The following is a 14,516-nucleotide window of genomic DNA, read 5'->3' as shown; positions in this document are numbered from 1 at the left end:
ATTTCTCCACTCTGATCCGATTCCCTCAGTGCAATTTTGGGCCATTTAAGTCTTCCTTCAGAGATGGCAGCAGTTGTTGAGGAGGTTAATGGGGCTTTGGTGAAGGCTCTGCTTAAAACCTATCAAGCAATTAGGACAAGTTTATAGTGTCTGCCCTGCTCCACTAACTTACTGGACTGCACTAGAGTTAAGCCATTAGAACTACTCTCCATTTCACATCCCATTATTCTTACATGAAGCTCTAGCTCTTACATGAAACCATTGTGGAAACTGCCCTTGGACCATACCAGGTCTGCTCTTGGCTTCTCTGTGTCTCTCAGATCCTGTGTGGCTGGCTGAAAGGGAAGGCAGGCTTTTTTGTGCAGTGACAGGCAAAGCCCTTCCTCTGTGGCCATGGAACAGCTGGAACCTGGGTGCTGATGAGTACAGCACCACAAAGATAAGACAGCACTAGGAGAAGATTGGCTAAAATAACCTTTGCCCTCTGCCTGTCTTTTTTCTTTTGATGTCTGTCCTGTTTCCATTCACCCTGAATGCACGTTTTCAGTGCCTACGTGAAGAGCTCTAATGACCCCACTTTTATCTCTCTCTTTTCAAGAGTCGGAGTGAGCTCAGAGCTGTCTGTAGCAGTTAGTTTTGCTACAGAATCCACATGCATTCCTCTGAGCATCACATTCAGAAAACTCCTCTGGCTCTCCACAAAAGACAACATAGGGACTTGAAAACAAGGCAGGTCATTCAGGAATTCTTAGGTGGTGGCTAATGTCAGCATCAGAAAAGGCCGCAGACAGACACACAGAGCACTTCAGATAAATCCCTTTGAAACCAGCCTTTCCCTACAGATGCAACACACACTAAAGATACGGGGATAAAAGAAGGAGGGAGGGTTGAAGAACATTCCTCTTAGCATTAAGTATTTGTATTGAAGTCTGTTTAATTCTAAGAAGTTAATGTATGTGTCTCTGAGGCTCCCCTCATAGGATGGACACTAACTTGCCATAGAAACAGCCTGCATTTGCATGATAAAAAACAATTACAGAGATCTTCTGGAAGGCAGCTCTCATATATGACGGCTAAAATATTCTCAGGAATTGTGAATGCAGAGGAATCAGTAAGAGGGTAGCTGGGAGAGTCAGTGCTTCTTCTGAGCTTAGCTCAGGCAGTCACATGCTATGCTCTGTAGCCTACTGGGCTCTTGTAGTTTGACTCCAATCAGTCCTACTTCTAGTTTGTTATGAAATACAGTAACCATGGTATCTCAGAAGTACTCAAGTTTCTCTCTCTCCTTACTATGAATTTCATCTTTGTCCAGGGCATCTGTCTGAGGCTTCCCCCGCTCACCAGATTCTCTTTCTCGTTTGTGTTTACACTGTTTGTTTTTACCATCCTTTTCCCCCTGGTTGTCACTCTTTTCTTCTGGCTTTTCGGGCTCTTCAGATTTCCTTGTGCTTTCATTTTTTTCCCCTTCCATGGCCTTCTGATCCACACAGCCTTCTGGCTCCGGGCTTTTATCTAAATCAACCAAAAGTAACCAAGATTTAATTAACCAAACTTGAATTTCCTCTTATCTATCTCTGGAGGTGCTTTGAGGAAAAGGAGGCAGTTCTTCCTAAGCCTTGAACTCTCCAAGAGCATTAATCATCAGTGATTTACTCAGGTTAGGTACAGCACTCAAAACCATTCACCTTAAAATCTTCAGTGTCAGGAACAGATGACTGACAATTTTGCAATTATAGACTCAGAGTAGAAGATCCTGACTAATATTAGGCATATGCTTTATATTTTGTCCACACAGCTGTAGACCAAATTCTTCACCACTTGCAGAGAGAAATGCCATACAGACATTTCCCAGACGTGCAGGGAGAGAGACGGAGAAAAACAAAACAACGAGGTTAAATGAAAAGCAAACTGCTACTTAGATTAAGAGACTTGCTCCAGGCTAGAATGAATGAATTGGTGTTAACTTTTGTACAAGTCACATAAAGTCACTAATGGGGACAGGCTTAAAGCAGGAAGAACAGTGATGATAGAAGAGGGAGCTCCTGAAGGAACTGTTTGCATTACACAAATTCAAGCTGACACCCTAGAGTGCAACGAGCACAATTGTGAACTAGCCCCTTAGGTCTTAATTTTGGTATGGAATTTCACCTTAACTTTCTGCTATAAGAAGTTTAAGCCTATAAAACTATGTAAAATTACACAAAGAGCAACATTAAAAAGTTCACTGCATCACCTTAAATGGCAAAGTGGCAGATACAAAAGTGCACTGACTTAAAAGTAATAAGATGATTTACCAGTTTAACTTCATTTTCAGCTGTGCGCTTATATTATCTGGCATTTTCTTACCCAGTTGCCTTGTTAGTTATGATAAATTAAGGAAATGCTTAATATTGTCCCTGAAGGAAAAATATAAGTTAAGAAAAGTTCTATATTGTTCATGTAAGCTGAGACACTGAAGAATCTTAGTTCTTCAAATAGGTAAGAATCACATGCCTCCTACAAAGGCATTAATCAGAAATGACCTTTCCAACTGTTCCTGCTCGAGAAAACACAAGGCAATCAGCATCTCCTTAAATGTTATATGCTCCAGCTCCTAAACAACGTGGCAGCTCTTTCCAGAAACTCTATCTTTCTTTCAATGAGGATCCCTAAACTGGACAACACAGTTCAGATAATCTCACAAGGCTAACTAGAAGGGAAGAATCACTTCCCTTGAACTGATGGCTATACTCTCGTAAATAAAGTTCAGGATGCATCTGGTGTTCTTGGCTACAATGGGCACGCTTGGTATCTCATGTTCAACATGTCAACCAGATCTTTACTACAAAGCTGGCTGCCATCCAGGTGGCAGCCAGTCTGTACTGTCCTGTGGAGTTATTCCATCCCAGACACAGTATTATGCATTTACTTTTGTTGAACTCCATGAGGCTCCTATAAAACCATTTCTCCAGCCTCTTCAGGTTCCTCTGTAAAGCTGCCCTGCACTCCCTGTTCCTTCCAATTTGATATCTTCCATTACCTTGCTTCCACTCAGGCTGTTAATAAAGGCTCTATACAGCATTAAGTCCAGTATCAGGCCCCTGCTACTGGTCACCAGTTATGTTTTGTACTGCTGATCACAATCCTTTGGACCCACCAAGTTCAGCCAATTTTCTTTCTTCCTTCCTATACAGTCACATTCTAATCCGGTGGGCAGCATTTGCAAAGCTGAAGCAGGTAGCAGACACCATAACATCTAGGCAAGCCTCTACCATTCTGAATACCCTCACAGCAAGGCCAAAGGAAAACCTGTTCATTCCCTCAGAATGTAACAGAAGGCAAAGCCTCTTAAAAATACCCCACTGTTACAACCTCTTTTAACCGTGAGCAGTGGACGTCATGTTCACAGAAAGGATTAACTCCTTTCTGATTTATATGTATCATCCTGAGATGCGACTGCCTTGTCAGCAGTCTGAGTTGACGAAGCAAAGGACAGTAATGAGATTATTTCTTCATCTGTCATTTTGACTGGTTTCACTGTTACCGTGTAAATTTCAGACAGATTTCAATACACCACCTTTAGGAAGCCTCTATTCTAAACATTAATTATTCTGCATTATTTCCTATTTAAATAGTCACCTACATGTTCTTAACTACTCCAGTATCCAAGCACAGGCAAAAATAATCCATAAAAGCAGGACTTTTGAGCTCATTTGCATTGTTGGTCTAAGGGTGGCATAAATTTTGAAATTGCTTAAAAACCCAAAGTAAACTGACAGAAATTAGTGCCAAACTAGGTAGAAAATAACTCATTTTAGAAAGATGGGAGAGCCTCTGTATAAGAAAGATCAATATTTCACAAATGTTCTGTTGAGCTATGTTCAAGACACTCCTCGAGTGTCTCAAAGAGTGTTGGTTAGAGAGTGGGGGTTTGATGTTGTTTGTTAAGCCCTGCTTTAAAGGCTCCCAGACTCACCTCTAATAATTCTAATAATAGCAGGCCACTGCAAGTTCAAAGGCACCTGCTGATGTTCCCAGTGCATGGCTGCCTCTAATCTTTGCAGCAGCTCAGGTAATGGAAATGTTATGTAGTCACCTCTAAGCGGATCAGTGGGTTTGAAGTTATTTAAAAGAACTCACCATCAGCAGTTGCTGTTTTCTCAGCTTTGGGGTTTCTAGGGCCAAGCCAGTAAGATTCCTGCACAGGGAAATACCAAGGCTGCGGTAGCCCATAGTCCCCTAAAACAAAAATAAGACGGCAAAGTGCACTTCATAAAAACATTCCTCAGTAGGCACAAATTCATCTAGGCAAAGTCTGAGCTATAATTATAAACACTTGCAGTCCTAGTGTTGCATATCAGAAGGGTAAACCATCCACCAAGTACCTAACAGAGCAGATTCTGTTTGCAGGTATTTTCTTTCCTTTCGGACAGGAGTAAAATATGCAGAAAATGTGTTATCTCATTGGCTTTACCTTGTCTGAAATAGAATGTGGTTTAATTACAGAATTAAGCTACTCCTTATATGGGACAATTTGAATCCTCATCAATAGGGCAGCAGCTGCCAAGGAACACCCTGACTGCTTAAGATGGGATTCCAGCTTCACTCAGTGTCAACACTGAACACTTGAGGGTTGACATGAATGAAAAGCTTATTATAGTTACACTTACCACCCTGGGCCTGAATTCACAACTGGCAATGAGAAAAGAGACTCTGGCTGTTATTTCAGCACACAGGAAAACTGACAACAGAGTAATCTATTTTTTTAAACAGAAATAGACTTTTTCAGGCGCAGATTAATTCTGCTTTGAAAAGAGAAAGTACAATAACATTATCAGTTGTCAGGCCACAGCAATGTTAGTGCAAGCCAACACTGCTTTCCTGGATTATACTGATACATAGAATGCAGAGATTTGAGCTGCTATGTTTAAAACATCTGTGAACCCAAATGATACTGGCCTTGTGCTACTTACTCAAAATAAGCTAAGGGAATTTGTGATGGTTGCTGAAAGGTGGTCAGTTTTTCTGTAATGAAGACCACTGTTGACAGAAGTGTCTATTTATTTCTCACTAACCAAAACCACCCTGTATTTCAGGCAACCACTTGTACACAAACACCCTGTCTCCATCCATAAGCAGTTCGTCTTGCACTTGTTACAGACTGGATTACCCCTCTTTGAAGCTGGTGGCTAAAACAACTGCTTCTCATTCAGGATGAATGAAAACCCCTCCATTATAGAGCAAAAAGCTCAAACATCCAACGGCCCAGTGTGCCAGTGGGTGGCTGGCTGCAGAGAAAGCTTGAGCAGGAGCTGAACCATACGGTTCAAAGGGCTGCCCAGGGTATTCATATAGTAAGCTCAGAGAGTACAGCACTGACTTGGTAGCTCTGCATGTGTGTGATGGAGAAATGCTATGGGAAATTCCACAGCAAGAGAGGAGTAGGAAGCAAAAGAGGAACTGAAGCTAATGAATAGAAGCTCTGAGAGGCATAACTTTTGTGTGAAGAACTGGCATGAAAAAAACTCAACTTGGATCTAGGAGCAAAGAAACTCCTGTTGCTGAATTCCTGCTGTGTTCATGGAAATAGTACATTGTCCATTCTTTTTTAAATAAACAGAGTTGCAACATAGGCTTCTCCAAAGAGGAACTTTGAGGAAAATTACTGCAAATAAGCTTTGAAAACAAGTGAAAACTGCTTTGTGAGGACACATTTATTAAAAACTGAATAGGCATGAATTTGGTGGAGCATAGCTCACTTTGGTAGGGACACAAAGCAGACTTCAGGTCATATTTTAATTCGAAACAAAATGCCCTCAGACACATCTAAAACCATTTACAAATCCTTATCTTTTCTTGCTTTGGGTTAACTACCGTAAGTGATGTGTGCAGATCAACACCATCTTATCTTATTCATCATTCATTTTCCTTCCTAGCTAGAAAATCTGCAAGATGTCAAATTCTGCAGAACCACTCAAGGGAGACAAAAGAAATAAAAGAAAAACCATAGACATCTGCCAAGAAACACATTCTGGAACTGTGGAACTGCAGTTCATGTGGGAGTAATAGATTAATGAAAAGAAAGCTCACTTGCTCCTACAGCAGAAGAGTCTGCATTTATTATACTGTAACAATGTTCTATAAAAAGGTAACTATTTAAGCTGCAAGGACAAACTGGTTTCTTACAAAGAAAGTTCCCAAACTTTGTAACTGATGATAAAGAAAATCCTTTCGTGAACTTGCACTAGAACCAGGATTCCTATTTAGCAATAAAATCAATCCACACAGGCTCTTTCACAGCTGCCTAAGACACAATATGAGTCTCAGGAAATAGTACCATCCTTCAAGAAACTAGTTGGCCTAATGCGGCCATAGTATATGTGTGAACTAGATCTGTTATTTCTATTTTCAAAATCTAAAGAATTCTCACTAGAAATGGTTAGAATGCCTCTAAAGAAACGTGTGTACACAAATTGGCTGTTAGCAAAAGGCATTTCTGTAGATTTATTTTCTATTTAAATATTAAATCAGGACCAGAAATTGCATCCTCCTCCTTACTCTTTCCTCACTTTCTATTTCTTTTCAAGACTAAAACAGGAGAAAGGAAAAAGAGAGAAAAGTGAAAGCCCTTACTAAAGCAGTGGTGCTATACTGGGTACGACTGATGGGCTACAATGCCAAATACCCTTTTTCTAACAAAGAAATGTTCAGAGGCTGATGAAACTGACAGTTTACAACAACTACCACTACTTTGTTTGAATAAGAAATAGACATACCTGGAAAAACGTTATCAAGATACCAAGAAAGTATTCCATAGAGAAAAGCATCAAAAAGCATCATTTTTATGGAAAAAAGAAAGCTATATTCATCTCCTTCCAAGGGACTGGTTCTGATGTTACCCCACTGTAGGCCAAGTCCTTGCTCTTCATAGCGTGACAAGTATTCTGTACCAAAGCCAAACGCTACTTGAGAAAGCAAACTCTGGAACAACAGAAAAATGACATTCAACTCAGAGGGGTATTTTGTAAAGAAAGCACAAAGAAAGACAACCTTTAAGGACTGGACTTCAAATCATAGAATCACAGAATCAACTAGGTTGGAAAAGACCTTTAAGATCATCAAATCCAACCGTTAAAACTTGATATTGAATGAATTATTCCCTAATGAACTCCCTTTTCCCTAATGAATCATTAGGGAAAAGTGGTTTCACTTTTATGTTGGACTGGGATGTTTAAGCCTCTGAATGGCAGCAATTCTAAGTAGTAGTTAGCCTTAATTGAGTTCAACTTTGGCTGTACTTTCTTTAGCTACCAGGTAACCTTCACAGCTTGTTTGTTTTCCATTAATGACTCTTTTGCAGTGTAGACCTTTGCCTATCTTGGAGAAACAAAGCATTTCTTGAGTGTATGGGGCAGTGCCACTATGACTTACAAGGCAGAAAGTACACCAGATGCTCAGGAGAAGAAAAACCACAGCCATCCCCTCTCCTCTGGTGTGTCTGCTACCTGCTTCTCACGCTATGAACTAATAAACCAGTACAGTATATCCAAACATTCTCTTCAATGTTGCATTGCAAAAATGAAGCAAGAAGTGATACACAGCTGTTTTATGGAATATCCATAGTTTAGCCAGGAATGCCTTAGGAAAATGAGAAGTCAAGAGGGATCCCAACTGCAACACCGTGAGGCATTCCCCTAGCGTGCTAAGTAAAAACTGTTTGGTTTTCAGCAATACATTTTTCATTCAATTATATTGTCCTTAAAACCTTTTCTTTTTTTGTTAGCCCCCCTCCACATCCATATCCTGCCCCTTATACCATCCCTTGTAATCAGCTCCTCTTCAGAGACTAACCTTTGAACAACAAATGAAAGAACAAACCTGTCAGGAACAGAGAAAAAAATTCATGGCTTTTGGCCAGCAAATATCTTTTCTTACACAGATGTTTCCCCCTTCACTTTAGAGTGCTTAAACTGTGTGCTAGTCTCAAGATTTCTTCACAAATCAGAATCAGGCCAAGCCTACTCCTTTCGTGGCTAAAGGACAGGATCAAGTCTGGCACATGATTGCCTTAACTGGTAGAACTAAAAACGTTATATATTATATCTGCATAGTATAGCAGTTAAGAAAGGTAACTCACAGCCATATTTACGCTTCGTTATAGCTTTTGAGGTGTTTTGTTTTCTTTTTCATTAGATTTCCGAGAGCATGAGAAGACAGGACTTCTTTTTTACCTAGGTTGTTAGAATGCTCACCAAGAATGGGGAGCCTGGATTCAAACACCTGCTCCCCTGCCTGACCCATTGAGTAACAGAAACTGATGTTGTAATTCCACAGTTCCATTTCACAAAACAGCAAGAAATTTCCAGCTCCACTGAATTATTAATTATCTTACGTATAACGAAGAGAACCAGCAAGGAAGCACTGCATGGACAATGTCTACAACTTCTTAGATGGAAGATAACTTCTCAGAGCTTTGGCCCTTGGGTTCAGATCCTAACTCTGTGTTCAGATAAATAAGGAATGTGAATTTGAGGTCTTCTTACCCTTTGAAACTACTCTGTTAACTAGGTTATAGCACACAGCTGTCTCCATTTTGTGAATTGCCTTTGTATTTATTAAACACATCACAATCTAGATTTGCTTTGACTTCTGAGTAAGTGTTCAAAACATTTTGCTGATTTCCTAGCATTTAGTAAGTAAAATAAATCTTGATGAACTTTCTAAAAGCCACGAAAATCTCTCTCAGTTTCTAGGCCTGCTAAACGCTTACTCACTTTCAAGCCCTAATTGTTTGAGAGAGATTCAGAGGTCTCCCTTTCTGAATCGAAAAAGCAACGAGGAAGAAGTGTGCAATTATTTGTTACTCACATATGCACCATGAGAAGGGCAGTTAAAATGTGAAGCCAAAGATACCACATAATCAGTGAAAGGCTTACTGCTAGGATCTTCACTTCAACAGTCATGCGGTCTTGCCAGGCGAAGCAGACAATGTGAGGCAGGTACAAGGTGAAGTAGATGACTCCACTGCAGGCAGCTGCCAGATTTGCTTTGGAGAAGAAGGTGCTGAACAGGAAACACTGCATGATGGTGGCTGTGGTGAATGTCAGAAGGAACAGAAAGAAGAGGAGTGGACTGCTATAATGTAGTACTTGTCCATGCTGCAAGGAAAAGGAAAATGGAAATATTTAGAAGTTTTGCCACTTTCTGAATTAGAAGAAAAGGTCAGAATTGCCACTGACATGTAACATGCAGTGAGTAATAAGGCAGCCTTTCTTACCTAACATGACTTCTAACTCTCCCAGGCAGTAATTTCAACACCTGAGCTCATTACAGTAACAAATCCTTCATCTAATTTTACCACTGCCCTTGAATTGTCACTTAATAGTCACTTAATAGTCAATAGTACAATAAGCTGTGGAGTTCATATTCACATTTGATGACTGAATTAAGATCTTAACTGATGGAAAGGAGACATTCTGTCCCTGCCCTAATAATAAATGATTCCAAGCAAGATGTGCCTGCTTGGAAATTCATACATTTGAAATAAAACTATTTGAACTACCATAATCAATCTTTGTTGACCTCATCTTCTCCTCAGTCCACTTGCTTGATGTGCAGGAAAAACAATGTATGGAACCCTGACAAAATGTATCTTAAAAAAGCCAAAGCAACTCAGGAAAATGAAAAAGCTTCTGCACCTAAATGATACTCAAACTCCAGAGGGGTATAACGGCTGAGGAATCCAAGTGCAGTTTGTCACAGATCCCTGTGTACTAATCAACCCACTGGTGGACTTTTATTGACCTTTCTTCCTTAGAGCTTTTGTAGATCAAACGCTCCCTCTCGAGAAGAGCATGGTCTGCTGTTGTATCTATTTACTATCTATTTACTCTTAAAAAACAATGTTGAGGCCTATTTATTAGGCTCAACTTTGTTTTGAGCCTTATATAAGGCTCAAAGGGTTTATAAGGCTATAAATAGGTTTCAATATTGTTGCAACATCCCACTGGGCCTCTGAGACTGACTTCTTTATGAACAGTGATACAACCTTTCGTGAGAATGTATTTACAAAGGTGCCCCACACTGGCAATGTGAAATCCAGAAGGAGAAGTGAATTACAGGTATAAGCACATTCCTCTCTCGCATTAACTACCTCCTGATTTTTAATTAAGCCAGCGTAGCAAATAAAGTAAGCTTTCTCTAGCCACCCAAGCTGTAAGGGAACACAAGGAACAAGAACAACTCATCAGGGCAGGCTGTTAAGATAGAGTAGATTGAAGCCTGATGGTGCATTTATGCCAATACCAGTTCCCCACATCAAAAAAGATGCAAGTGTATTCTTCCTTATCAAACTGCTTCACATTTATATAGTTAAATAGAGTAGCCAGGAGGAGCTTGGGTCTCAGGTAACAAAGAGAAGAGGCAGTCCTTCGAGACAACATCCAAATTGCCCTGAAAAGTTACAAAACACAGCAATTGGAGTCACAGAAGCAAAAAGGGTTTGTGTTTTAATTTTTTGGATCTGGTTTGGGGTTTTTTTGGGGGGTTTGGTTTGTTTTTGACATTGTCCTAAAACTACTGTCCTTGCAGTCTCTTTTCCCATTGAAATAGTGGCATAATTGCTAAGCAGGTAAGCACTGAATATTATAAATGAATCACATATGGTGAATTACAAGATTAAAATTCCTCATATTATGATCCCTTCTATTTAAAGCAACAATTCTTATTTACTGCAAGATCTGCCTCTGTCTACAGGAAACACTATACAGAGTAATCAGCTGGATGTATTGTTCTGTGCAGGATCTTGCACTAATACTTATTAGTGAATTCATCTTTCTGCCTCTGCCAAGTGCTGATGATGGCAGGAGGTCTGCTTAGCAGAATGTGCCTGCTACGTGCTGCTACCAGAACAAGCCATCAGCCATTCACATCTCCCTAGGAGCAGCCACTATTTTTCCTCACTATTTTACCAGCAAACTGGTATCAGCAGTGCAAACACAACAGTGAGTTGGAGAGTGGCAATCCTTACCATGATCAGGACTGTGAGGAGGAACGTGCTCACAGCCATCATGAAGAAGCTGTCTAGGAACCATGTGCACCAAATCACCCCATTAGTTATACCCCTGTTCTTCATAGCCTCTTTCAGACGCATTTCCTTCTCCAGCACTATACTCTTCACAGTCATGGAAACTGAATATATCCAAGCTAGCACCATGAAGATGGGAAAGGCGCGGTTTAAGGTGATCATGAAGCTACCAAAGCAAAAAGGGAGAGATGAATTAAATTTAGATAAACCATAAATATTGAGATGAGAAACAAGAATAAAAATGGAGTGAAGAAGAATGCATTTATTCAGCATGGCACTGGAAATTCTCAGTCTAAACGTCAATAACATGCTGCTAGTGAACTTCACAAGCCACTTAAATATTAATGAACTAAGGGTTGCTGCACTCCCACGAGATAGATAAATGTTACTGGTATTTTACAAAGGGGTTCTAAGAGTTACTGAAGGCTACAAAAACATGTGGTGGCTCAGGAAAATACATCTCTCTTCACAGTGAATTGCCATAATGCTTTTACTATGATGCAAAAAGACTATTTCAAAACATGCTAATGTTAACAGTTTGGGAGTGTCACTGTCTTTTTAAGCTCCCAAGATTCACTGGCAAAAGAATTAAACAAATTAAGCATTAAAATCATCAGATACTGCCAGCAAGGCTACTGAAATTCATACACTGATGGCTCTGGGAATGCGATGGGACTGTCCCACATAGTACAGTGCTGGAACAGGCTGCTGAGGGTGGCTGCAGAGAACTTTTGCACAGATGGAGTTTCTGCCCCTGCAGTATTCCCAAAGCAGGCTTGCAAGGGAGACATCTTGTCAGACTAACAGGTAATGACCGATGCAAACAACAGGTCAAATTATGTATGTCTGCATTATCTGAAGTACCAGCATTTGCCTGCACAGAACACACTGACAGAACTAGGAAATAATTCGTATAGTGCCTTTTTTTTTTTGATGAAACGTATACCAAGACACTTGCAGCAGCACAGATTGCAGCACTGGAATAGGCACACTGTTAACAGGGGAGAGGCATCACTTCATCGAATCTGGAGCACATGTGCTGGTTCAGGTAGTGCTAATGGGGGTCACAGCATCCACAGCCCCTCTGCCTCCACGGAGTCACAAAATCTCCACACCCAGGAGCACATTCTCTTTTTTGGTACAGAGCAACAAACTGCTTCTTTCTCCTTCAGCTTCTTTACTCTGTTCTTCACCAGCAAAAGAAACTTGTGGTGCCTACAATAACAAACTGCAGCCACAGTCCTGGAATCCTTTGCTAGAATCACATGAAACTTTAAATAAAACCCAGTCAATCTGCATAGAAACCACAGTCAGGAATTAGGGAGGTTAGAGAACATCAGGTTATTGTTAAAAACTATAGCATCTGCAAAGGAAGGAAAAAGACTGATGTTAACAGAAACCAATGCTACATAGCCTGTTTGATTGCAGATAAGAGTCATGTAGTTATAATTGAAATCCTATTTAGGGATGTGGTTAGGATTTTGGAAAGAAAGAGTTTCAAGAGCCTAAATTGTCTTGGGATTCTACAAGGGTTGTAGGTGTCTTCAAGGAACAAAACCTACAGCTTTGGGTATTGCTGTATCTATATAGGATTAAGTCTTGGTTTAAGGTTTGGTAATATAGTTGAAGAGACTGGGTTGTTTGATTCTTCAAGACTTACAGAGACAGCAAGACAGGTACAAATTCCATTGGGACATGCACTTTCTTTTCAATTATTCTTTAGGAAATAATTCTTTTGGTATAAAGAAAAGTGGGGTTTAGAAAAGCAGTTAGGAAAAAGCAGCTTACTACACTTCAATGGGTCCTGCACAGTTAACTGAAGGATGTGGTGTTTGTTTTAACATGGGTCAGTGCTTTGTGTTCTATTTTGCTCAGTTTTGCTACAGGCACTGATCATATGCTATAGCATGAGGCTTAGTTTTAGTTAGAGAAAACCTTTTTAAAAGCTCACAGTTTTGCTGGATCCTCTGTAATCCCAGGGGTAGTTCCAGGGCTGATATTGTTAGGCATCAAAGCCTTATAGTTGGGGTGCCATGCTGACAACAGATTCTGGGCTGCAATCAGTGTGAAAGTTCAGGTTAAGCTATTATCATTGCTTGGAAAAGCCAGAAAGCCCCAGATTATTTTATTTTGTGTGATATGCAAAATTGGAAGAAAACTACTGCTTGCAAAGGGCAGTGTTTAGCGTTCATTTTAGGTCTGGACACTGGTTGCCTTAGTACAACACAGCCCAGGACTGAGATTAGGGCTAGTAACTTGGCAAAGGCTGCTTCTGGAGTTTGGGTTAAGACAGGCTAAGTAAAAGAACAAATTCATTCAGTTATGTCTCAGTTATTGCTTTTGCATATATACCTTAGGGCTAGGGTAATAACTGGTGCTTGAGAGCCTTAAAGCACCCAGTAATTCAAGTATTCATAAGAATTAAGACAGCTTTTACTCACACATCATCCACAAAACACGGATATGGCATCTGCTGCAGATAAATTCCTATCGGCACTTCAGTGTTGGTCTGGGTCTTTATAATCCCATGCTCAATCATGTCTTGGAGATACGCAAAACCTCCCCAGATATAACGTAAATCATCCACAGGATCAGCTCTTGGACCAGGATCCCAGTACCTCAAAGAAAAATTCACATGGAAATCACTTGGGTAAGCAGTGGCTTCAGCAGAGGGGTAGAAGGGAAATGAATATACATAAAAATCTTACTACTGAAACTGTAGGAGCACTGCCTGCAGTTGTCTTTTCTAGATTTTGGTCTGTCAAACGATGCTGCTTGAGAAAGTTTCTGACCTGGAAGGTTCCTTTCCTTTAATTTGCTCTACACTGACACAGAATAGCAATTTTGGCCAAAAATCCACACTCATCATGTAACAGAGTAACTGTTCTAGAATAGAAATAACTGTATTTGGAGTACAGTATCCTTGGAGATTAAACTGCAACAACTGGATTGCAAACTACCAGACACCATTATATTCCTCTATGTAGACAAACCTGAGAAAGTATTTCTACCCCTTTGAGTAAGTCCATTTGAGGAGGAACAGCAGAGAAGTTCTGCTGTCCAGGTGGAGGAAAGCTGGGTCACAATCCACATAGGACTCCCTTGTCTGCCTCTCCCATTGATGGAGCCAAGTGAAAACTTCAGGTTACTGAATAGATTCTGAGCAGTCATTCCCTTTGCCATGTATCCATGCACCTACCCACTGCCTCACCTGCCAGAAGAGTGATACCACTTCTGGTACTGTTACCACCTGGTAACTGGAGATGCCCATGGCAGGGGAGTTGGAACTAGATGATCTTAAGGTCCTTTCCAACCCTAACTATTCTATGATTCTATGGCATTGCATTTACGTACTAACTATTGGTGAATACAGTTGGATTTCATGCATGTATCCAATGCAGGTTCTAATGTCCTTACATCTCTCATATTCATGCTATGGCAGGCAAGAACT

At 40.4% G+C, this 14,516-nt stretch overlaps 1 protein-coding gene across 1 annotated transcript in view; it reads right to left on the bottom strand.

Moving 5' to 3' along the window:
- ABCA4 (ATP binding cassette subfamily A member 4) overlaps nt 1–14,516 on the bottom strand; it is a gene marked incomplete at both ends in the record, with an annotated part of 69,751 nt that overhangs the window by 29,150 nt on the left and 26,085 nt on the right. The window contains 6 exons of the mRNA XM_080622650.1: nt 1,291–1,512; nt 4,120–4,218; nt 6,756–6,960; nt 8,916–9,137; nt 11,009–11,231; nt 13,507–13,683. Coding sequence (XP_080478776.1) covers nt 1,291–1,512; nt 4,120–4,218; nt 6,756–6,960; nt 8,916–9,137; nt 11,009–11,231; nt 13,507–13,683 — 1,148 coding nt within the window. The remainder of the gene's footprint in view (nt 1–1,290; nt 1,513–4,119; nt 4,219–6,755; nt 6,961–8,915; nt 9,138–11,008; nt 11,232–13,506; nt 13,684–14,516) is intronic.

The sequence above is a fragment of the Psittacula echo genome (assembly GCF_963264785.1).
Source record: "Psittacula echo genome assembly, chromosome: 7".
Classification (NCBI taxonomy): domain Eukaryota; kingdom Metazoa; phylum Chordata; class Aves; order Psittaciformes; family Psittacidae; genus Psittacula; species Psittacula echo.
Note: the sequence above shows the minus strand (reverse complement) of the source record. Positions and strands in the feature narration are given on the sequence as shown.